This window comes from Panthera uncia (assembly GCF_023721935.1).
Source record: "Panthera uncia isolate 11264 chromosome A1 unlocalized genomic scaffold, Puncia_PCG_1.0 HiC_scaffold_17, whole genome shotgun sequence".
In the NCBI taxonomy this organism is placed as follows: domain Eukaryota; kingdom Metazoa; phylum Chordata; class Mammalia; order Carnivora; family Felidae; genus Panthera; species Panthera uncia.
Genome location: NW_026057577.1, coordinates 101,864,626 through 101,874,668, shown reverse-complemented (window position 1 = coordinate 101,874,668; position 10,043 = coordinate 101,864,626). Strand labels below are relative to the sequence as shown.

The following is a 10,043-nucleotide window of genomic DNA, read 5'->3' as shown; positions in this document are numbered from 1 at the left end:
ATGGTTGGTCATGCAAGAAAGAGTGCGACATCACAATGTTGGGTATGGCTTGGCATTTAGGTACAGTGGTCTGACATCTGCATGACTTTCCTATTACCTTGTTTCCTCTTAGCTCTGAAATAAAAATTCCTGTGTTATTGTTGAGGGTGTTACAACTTTCAAAGGGTTTTCACGTCCCTTATGTAATTTTGACTTGATCCTTAGGCCAAGTCCAGGAGGTAGGCCAGTTCTAACCTAATTTGCAGGTGTGGCATCTTGTTTCAAGGCTCCTAGAGAGTACAGTAGCAATGACTCAATCCAGATTTCCTGAAGCCAGTGTTCTTTCCACTATTCTCTTCCTCTCTGAAACATCCCACCTATCTCAATATGGCTTGCAGGAGTGGGCAGGAATCAAATGGGGGAAAGGGAGGACCTTGAGATCCAAGTTTTGGCTCAATCTTCTCATTTGGAACAATTCATATCATTACTGCTTTGCCTCTCTAACAATCTCCATGTAGGACTCTCCTGTTGGCCATTATTAGTAACATCATGTGGCACAGTCAGTAAAAGAGATACAGCATACTGACTCCAGGATAATGCTTCAAATGGTCCCTCCAGTTAGGTTTGTTAGCAGAATGGTCAGTGGATGAGCTCAGTTTGCCATTTGCCAACTTGATTGTTGAGATCTTTTTGTTCATCTTTGCTGAAAAGTTACTCAAGTGTTAAGTCAACTTGTGTGTGGGGGGTGCTATGACTCTTAGGTTCAAACACTTATCACAACATTGCATCCATCCCCTAATATACAGGGATTTTGCTGAATATATAGGTACTATCTTAAAGAGGAGAGGGTTCAGTAGCCTTCTCTGGCTTATCTTAACAACTAGGGACAGGCTATCCTTGCCCATAGTATACCTTAATTCTCTTGATAGTCTCTTAGAATTCTATCAGTCATTTTTAAAATTTCAATACTTTTTTGAGTTCTTTTACATTTTGGCACTTATAACTCTATGGATAAGAAGTTGTGTAATCCTCTTACCTCTACAGTGAGACTTACTCTGATTCTCCCTAAAATAACTGAAGCATGGGTCGGTGTCTTCCAGGTCTTTAAGGTGTAATTGTTTGGGCTCAGTGTTGCTCTCATACATACTATTCCGGGTGCAGATGTATTAAAGTCTACCAATCTTAGAGCTGAATGAGGATGTGTACTTGTATTTTAAAAATGAATAAATAGCTTTAAAAAAGAATACTGCTCCTATCCTCTTGGTACAGATTGTGGACATATGGTCTATTAGCTAAAGCTTGGGGTTTCCAGTGCACCCATTTGCTTTAGCATGTTCCTTCTGCCTCTTACACTAGGTGTGGACCTATAATTCTCAAAAGTCTCTGTGACACTGAGTTAAAATCTAGTTTTAATCTTTAGATATGGTTTTCTTTGGGTTAGAGACAAAAACAACCCAATTCTTGATGAATGAAAGAATTCATATACTCAAGAATTCATATACTCAAGATAAAGTACCTGTGTGTATGGGTTTCTTTTGAAACTTTAACTCTTGGCACAACGAGGTGATGTGATGGCTTGACAAGCCCAGAAACTTCCATACCTTGAGAAATTGCCTGGGTAGATAGATCTCTTAGAATATTGGAAAAGTATGGCCTAGTTGCATTGGCCACTGGCTATACTTATCTAAAGAGCCACAGGAATGTCTCTGGGCTAAAAAAAATTAAAACTCAATGCATGAGAAACATACCTTCCTTATAAAAATTCTGTTTGCATGATCTGCTACCTGGCAGCAGGAGAAAGGTAGAGGGTGACTGGTTTCCAGTCTTTTTATGTCAAAGCCCTTGGGGCCAGCACTTTCTTCAAGGAAGTCAAACCTGGTCAGGAGAAAAGAAAAAGAATGACACATCCTTTCCTCCATGAAGAGGAAGAGTCATGGGTTAATTAGGCCATTGATTGGGTGGTTTCTTCTGAGTTTATACAGATTTCTGCAGGCTATTCATATGGTCAGTGAACTCTGGGATCAGCGATGACTGCTCCTGCTTGAGGGCCGGTACTCAGCAATCTGTCCACTTGAGTAGGTTCCAGAAGCCATTGTCCTACTAGACCCAGAAGAAGGTATTCCCTGGATTAGAGTTTAGCTGAGGAGTCCTCTGGGCATGGGTCATTCCTCAGATGGTCTCTACTGCATTTCTCTCCATGCAGCACCCAGTCCTTCTTTCACTTGTACTTGGAAGGGCTAGAGCTCTTTGGGCTGTTGGCTCTGAAGTCCTGTTCTGGGACAGGTGGCACTGGATGGTGAGTATGCTGAGCCTCTTCAGGAATGGGGGCAGGCCTCTGTCTGTTTCTCCAACTCTGGATTTCTAGATCTCTTTTGTCCATAGGGAGTTTGTCGATTTTCTGAGCTTTTAAGATCAGAGACTTCCCATAAGTCCCTTGTAGAGATAGGAAAAAGTACCTGGTATGAAATAAAAGAATAAAGGCATTTTGATTTTTGTTGACTTCTTGAATTTTAGCATTGAAAAGGACCTTAGAATCTAACTCCCCACACAGGGCAAGATCCTCTTTGTTACACTCCTGTTGGCTATCAAATCTATGTCTAGGCATCTCTGGAATTGGGGAGTTCAACAATAACAAAATATAATAGCTAACATTTATTATCTACCAGGGCTATCCTAAGTGATTTAGGCATTAACTTACTTCATTCTTCCAACAATCCCATGAAGTTGTACTTTCGTTTCCCTGTATGTACAGATGAGGAAACTGAGGCACCAAGAGATTAGTGATTTGTCCAGGGGAGCCACACAGTGATGGAGTAGTGATCAGAACCAAGCACTCTGGATCCCAAGGCTTTTATCCACCATGTACAAGGTGGTGCATTCTATTTCTGGGCAATTCTAAATCAGGAAAATGTACTTCCTTTGTAATGTCAATGCTTTGCCTAACTTATTAATGTTTAAGTAGTTTCTAAATACATGTTCTTTCCCTGAATCTGTGGGTTGACTTGACAGCATCACTATATTATCACTATTTGCTAGATGAAGAAACTGACTCCCTAAGTGATAAGAAGGGTTTCCCAAGATTTCCAGAGAAGTTAATTGACCTCCCTGAATGGTTAACTCAGGTGTTTCTTTCCCCCTGCCAAGTTGAAGGTAGTGGACTCTGGATTTGGGAGTCTCCATCTGTGTTTAGAATCTAAGTTTAGGGAAAAAAGGAATGAGAAGGTGAATAAAACCATGTGGTATATGGAGAAAAAAATCACACCATTACATCATTTTGTGATATTGGGCAATTCATGTTCCCTCTTTTGGTGTCAGTTTCTTAACCTAATGTGTAATTCAGTTGCTCAGGATACCTGTGATCTTTTCCAAAAATAATCCTTTAAAAGTTTTTATTTCTAAAGCCTTATAGAAAGACTCCATCCTTCCACTATTGTCTAAAAACTTTAGGGTGACATTACAGTGGCCAAAGGGTTTCTGAAGACAACAGTAGTTTCCATGGAATCAGATAAACTTTCCCTCATTCTTTCTCTTCTCACCCAGTGAGGCAGTACTGGTGACCATATATATGTTTCAGGAAATACTAACTTTCTTGCTTGGAAATTTGAATTTTCTCAGTTTAAGCCTTTCCTCCAAGCTATCACTTTCCTTCTTCCAGCCATTTATTTAACAAATATTTGTAGAGTCCCTACAATGGGCCAGGACCCAAGGGATTAAAGTGTGAACAAGACAAGGTTCTTGCTCTCATGTAGCACGTACGTAGACTTCTAAATGCAAAGAGCACAGAGAGTGTCAAACACCTGATCTAGTTTGAGAGAACTTCCTTGAGAAGGAAACATTTGAGGACTGAGAGATGCATAGGAGGTAGCCAGGCAAAGAAGGGGTGAGAGAACAAAATCCTGAGCATGATGGCTGAAGTATGGATAGTAAGGACAGAGTGTGGAAATATGACACAGAAGGTGTTGGTAAGGCCAGAACAGGCAAGGTCTGGGGGCCATATCTTGGTTTTTGTGCTTTATTGTGATGACCTTGGGAAGCTCTTGGGAGGGACATACACGGATGACACGATTACACTTTGACACAATAATAATAGGTTAGAGCAAACCCAATAGGAGACTACTGAAGTAATTTGGGGTAAAAAGATTAGAAATAGAAAGAGCAGATGGATATGAGAAATAGGTACAAGACAAAACTGTCAGGTCTTGGTGACAAGCCAGATATGAGGTGGTGAGTGGTATCAAGGATAACTCCCAGGGGTCTGTCCTGGTCCTGTGTGGGTAGCATTTGAGAGAACTCTGGAGGAGACCCAAGTTTCTTTGATGGTGGTGCTGACAGAGGATGGATTATGAATTAAATTATAGAGGTCTCTCAGTTTCCTCAGACCTAACATGCCTAGTGGAGGTGATGATTGGTATCTAGAAAGATGTATCTAGAATTCAGAAGAGAGGTCTGGACTGGGAATTTATATTGGAGATTTGTCTGTTAAAAATGATATTTAACTTCACAATAGTGGTTGCTATGTATATGGTGAGAACATAAAGTCAGAAGACAGAAGAACCCAAGACTAAGACTAGACATCAACTATGTTAAGGACATGAAGCAGCAAGGAAAATAAAGGAGAAGTAGGAGAAAGATGAAGAGAATGTTGTGTGATTTAAGCCAAGGAAAGAGTGTTCAAGGACTGTTATCCTCTCTTGTAGCTAATTAAGATACTGCTTTGTGTTGTAAAGTTAGTGTGTTATTTCTTTTGTCTTATCTGTAAAATAATTTACATATTCCTAGTTTAAGAGACTCAGTACAGTTCTTTAATATTGCTTGAATTAATTAGACCAAGATAAGTGAGGTCACAGCTAGTGGGCTAATTATCACAAGCTTGGTGAGTGAGATCAATCTCCATTATGATAAATATAGCTTATAACTTCAAGTGAACAAATAGTTTTCTGTGGTGAACATTCGATTATGTAGATTTAAGAAACATTTGTTGTTCCAAAGTTATAAGTCCACAGTCCTTGGAACTATTAAAATAATTGTTTCTCTATCAGAGGAAACCTCTGTCTTTCTTAGTAAACAAGAGAAATCCAACTTTACGATGATAATAAAGAATAGCAGAGATTTAACTTCTGTGTTATTGGTAACTAGCAAGTAAATATTTTCCAGCTTTCCCCTAATTTGTCCCTCATCTGTTTTAACAATCTATAACACTGAAGGTTCGTCTTGTCAACAGTCTTCATTCTTTCCAAGGATCATCATCAAACTGGTTGCTGTTGGCTCTAAGTGTTTTCTAGCCAAGGGTAAGCAAAGAATGTATGATAATTTTCTTTCCATATCCTAAATCTGATACAGAACAGGGAGCTCAGTCCTTGGGTAATGGTGATCATAACTGTGTGTAACCCAAAAGTGTGGACAAAAATACTTAACCCATATATTTGATGCTTTTTTTCCAATGAGAGCACAATCTTCTTTGTCTCCCCCAAGGGTTTGGGCTGAAGAAGGTGTGGGGTGGGCAATATTTCCTCTGAGGTTTGTACTTGTTCTTAATTGCTTCCTGCTCTTCACTCAGGGCCCTCTATCAATACTAGTCACTTTCACCTGTATTATGGTCACAGTTGTGTCTGAATCGTATACTGAGTTGCAGGTTTCTTGAGAACAAGGGCTCTGTTTTATTCACCTTTCTGTTCTTCTAACATCTATTGCTCATTTATCTCAGAGTGCAGCATATGTGATAGGAACCGTGCTAAATGCTGGTTATATAATAGTAAGAAGGATACCTTCTATCCAGGAGTTAATGGTCAGACAGAGACAGACAACAAATGGCTAAAGGCAGTGACAGGGTTACACCAAGGTGATGGGAACACATAGGAGAGGGGGATGTATTTCCAGGTAGGAAGGTAGGCAAAGTCACAGAAGGGTTGGAATTGTTGCCTGAAATGATGTCAGAGAATGAGGAGGTTTGGTCATAGGAAGTGTATTCCAAGTAGAAGAAATTGCATGAATAAGGGCAGGAAGGTGAGAAGGCATGGGCCTTCAGGGGAGCACAGGAAGCCTGGTGGTGTTGAATCCAAACTTTGAAGCAGGGAGGTGGGAGAGGACTGATGCTGCAGACACCAGCAAGGGACAAGGAGGGAGGCATTGCACATAGAGCATACTTAGAACTCAACTGGTATTTATGTTTGCCATCTAGGTATCTTCAGCCTTTATGCATCAGAGGTCAAGGCTCTGAGTTGGCTTAGGACAAGGAAATGGAAACCAACCTAGGTTAAGCAAGGTGCCACATTTATTAAAGGAAGTAAGGTCTGCTATAGTTCTACCTAATTTTGGATTAGAAAAAGTTCTGTGCAATGTTGAGATAGTCTGTTTACTATAGCTTATAATGGTAGGGAGGCTGAATTTTGATGTTTAGAGTGGAAAGATCTTAAGAATGGAGAGGGGCTAAGTCTTGCCCATGGGGTACATCATTGTGAAGTTCACTGACTGCTCTGACTAGAGTGTGGGCTGCAGAATAGAACACTGGCCATTGAATTGGGAGAATCCAGCTCCCACTGTTATGTGTGGTGGACTTGTGGACACATTATGTTCTTTCTTGGGACTTAGCTGTCCCATGAGCAAGTGGGACTAGAACCATAGCTCTGTTTAACTTCTAGGTGATGGCAAAAGCAAAATGAAGTGCTAGGTAGCATGTGGCAAGAGTGAGCTTCAAGGAAATATAAGGTATTATTGTTGCTGTTTTTCTGGATAAGGCAAATGCAGAAGGTTTAGGCTAGAAATGTTAGAAATAGTCCCTGGGCATAAATGATTTATTTGGCTAATACAGGTTGTGGGTGTGTGTGTGTTAAACAAATTTGAGTAACATTAAAAAGTTGACTATTTCATGCAAAATTTGGATTTATGAAAAAAAAATCTAAAGCTCTGGAATGCTAAGACTTGATTTTTCCTGGTGGCAATGATAGGGTGAAGCTGAGAAGGTCTTTTTCCCCACGTCTGTACTTCACCTGGTTTGTTGCAGTTGCTTGTCTGTCCCTGTAGATATTTGAGTATGAGACTCCTTGGCTAGTAAATAAATGATCCTTTATGTACAACAAAATTTGTAAGGCAGGAGGGCAGGAATTATTACTCATTTTACAGATACCACAACTGAGGCCAAGCCAGTTGGGGACTTTGCTACTCTGTGGCTGACCTGGGACCACACTCTGTGTTATTTGCTTTTTAGTTTATTGTTCTCTCTGTCCTAGTACCCTGTCTTTGAAACTGTAGTCTCAAGGTTCCTATCAGGAATCAAACTCCTGACTCTTGGATTAATAAGTGGGCATTGGTAGTTCTATGAAGACGACAGCCCCTGTGCTCAAACCTTGGCAGAAGAGCTGTGACTGGTGTGACGAAGCAGATGAGGTAGAAAGTGGGGTCTGAGAGCTGGCCTTCCATCACCCAATAGGGATTGGTGGGACTGTTGCAGTTGATGCAGATGGCATTGTAAACAAGGGACACCACAAAGTACATCAGGAAGCTGCCTGCCAGAACAAGTCCGTGGATAATGGTCTGTGGAAGGAAAGGAGAAGTAAACACTGTTAAAAGTATAGCTTAGATCGGGAGGCAGTACAATCATGGCACTTGGCTAACTTTGTTGTAAACATTTTTTGGGGGGAAATAAAAAATTAAAAAAAAAAACATGCAGCTTAATGGATCATTATAAAGTGAACACCCATGTTGCTATAATCCAGAATTTGAACACACCTACCCAAAGAGCCCTGAAAGATTCTGTCTCACCCTTGACTTTGGTGATAATTTCCAAGCCATCCTTTGTCGTTTCACTGCCTATCTACTGTTTCTAAATGTTAGGTAAATAGAATCCTATTTGGTGTGATGAATCCATTTTTTTCACATGTGGCTGCAGTTTATTATTTTCAAAGCAGACAGTATTCTGTTGTCTGATCTTATTCTGTTTTGTGTTTCTTTCCCCATTCTTATCCTCTTTTAACTTACTATTTTGTACAATTTCATTTTCTCCCTTTACTGGTTTGAAAGTTATACACTCCATTTCTATTCTTTCAGTGATTACTCAATAAACGATAATAAGCAATCTTAAATTACCACAGTCTAAAATATGTAACTACTTTTCCCTCCTCCTGAATTATACAAGAACTTTAGAGCACTTTAACTCTTAACCTCTCTCCTGACTTATTGCTACTGCATTTTTTTCTGATTTTTTAAAAAAAATTCTAGTTAACATACAGTGTTGTCCTGGTTTTAGGAGTAGAACCCAGTGATTTATCTCTTACATATGACACCCAGTGCTCATCCCAAGAAGTGCCCTCCTTAATGCCCATCACCCATTTAGCCCATCCCCACACCACTTCCCCTCCAGCAATCCTGTTTGTTCCTTGTATTTAAGCGTCTTTAATGGTTTGCCTCCTTATAGTTGAATATTGTCAATATTCATAAAATTCAGTTACATGTTGACTACTGTTTATGACTTCATTCCTTCTTGCATCTTGGACTGTCCATCTGAGATTTTTTTCCTTTTGCTTTGTACCTCCTTTAGAATTGCCTTTAGTGGGAATCTGCTGGTGATCTATTCTGATGTTTCATTTCATTCTCATACTTGAAGGATATTTTTGACAGATAACAGAATTCTTGTTTGGCAGTTCTTTTTTTCTTTGCATATTTAAAATAGCATTCCATTGTTTTTGGCTTATGTTTTTGCTACTGAGATGTCTGTTAACTTTTGTTTCTAAGAATGAAATCTTTATGTCTTAAGATCTGGCTATTTTTATGGTTTTTGTCTTTAGTATTCTATAGTTTCTTTATGGTAAGTATGTGTTTCTTTTATCTTGGGTTTTGTTGAACTTGAATTTGTGGATAGACGTTTTTCATTTTTGCAAAATTCTTAAGTAACCATCTTTTTTTGTGTGTGTTTTACATTTTATTTATTTATTTTTTTAATATATGAAATTTAGTAACCATCTTTTAAACTTACTGCCTATCTCATTTTCTCTCTCCTTTCCTTAGACTCTGATCAAATGTATGTAGACCTTTTCAGATGCCACACTATCCTCTATACATTTTGTACCTTTTCCATAAGTTTTATTTTTCTTCTGTTTTATATTTTGCATAATTTCTCTTGACAAATTCAACAAATCTCCCTTTCAATTTTTTCTGATTTTTTGTTAAGCCAGCCACTGTATTTTATTTCTAAATGTTTTATTTGGTTTCTTTTTAAATTTGCTAGGTTGCTTTATATAGTTTACCAATCCTTGCAGATATTTTAAAGCTTATTCTTTACTTCTTTAAACATAGTAAACATAATTTTCTATAATATATATCTGATAATACCAACATCTGAAATATATTTTTTTCTTTAATTTATTTATTTTGGGAGAGAGAGTGCATAAGCAGGGGAGTAGCCTAAGCAGGCTCCAATCTGTGTAGAGCCCAGTGTGTGGTTCTATCTCATGAACTGTGAGATCATGACCTAAGTTGAAATCAAGAGTCAGCTGCTTAACTGAATGAGCCATCCAGGTGCCCCTGATGCTTGTTTTTTTTTGATCCTCACCAATTGGTTTTTGTTTCTTTGAGAGTTGGTTACTTTGGATTATGTGATGCTCATTGCCCTTAAAGTTGCTAGGAACAGTTTGAGGCATAGGATGAGATACCTTTCTCTAGAGAGGGTGTATGTGTTTATTTTGCAATGTCCTTGGCAACTGTCAGTCTTGAATTCACTTTAAACTGAATTCATATGTCAAAATTTGGCTCAACGAAGTACTAGAAACTTGGGCTGCAAATATGTCTGAGGCCAGCCCATGGTTCTTTTCCTAGGACAGGTCTTTTTTACAGATTCTCCAAGCCCTGTTCACAATGAGAATGATTCCTACAGTACCTGCTGGGGAGATTGAATAGGTAGGTCCATTTTTTGGGTGTACCGTTACCCTGAGGTATAGCTTTGGGGTCCTAATTTATTTATTTTTAAGAATTAAACATTTATTTGCCTTCTAAAAAGATGGAAGCAATAAATCATAAAAACTTCTTTGAAAAAAAGTCTTTGAAAATAACTTTTCATGGCTTCCAGGGGAAGA

At 38.9% G+C, this 10,043-nt stretch overlaps 1 protein-coding gene across 1 annotated transcript in view; it reads right to left on the bottom strand.

The window, feature by feature from the left end:
- Window positions 1-1,976: 1,976 nt before the first annotated feature.
- The window catches only part of ATP10B (ATPase phospholipid transporting 10B (putative)), a 111,681-nt gene continuing 103,614 nt past the window's right edge, over window positions 1,977-10,043 (bottom strand). The window contains 3 exon segments of the mRNA XM_049647834.1: window positions 1,977-2,087; window positions 2,090-2,435; window positions 7,322-7,509. Of these exon segments, the coding sequence (XP_049503791.1) occupies window positions 1,977-2,087; window positions 2,090-2,435; window positions 7,322-7,509 (645 nt within the window).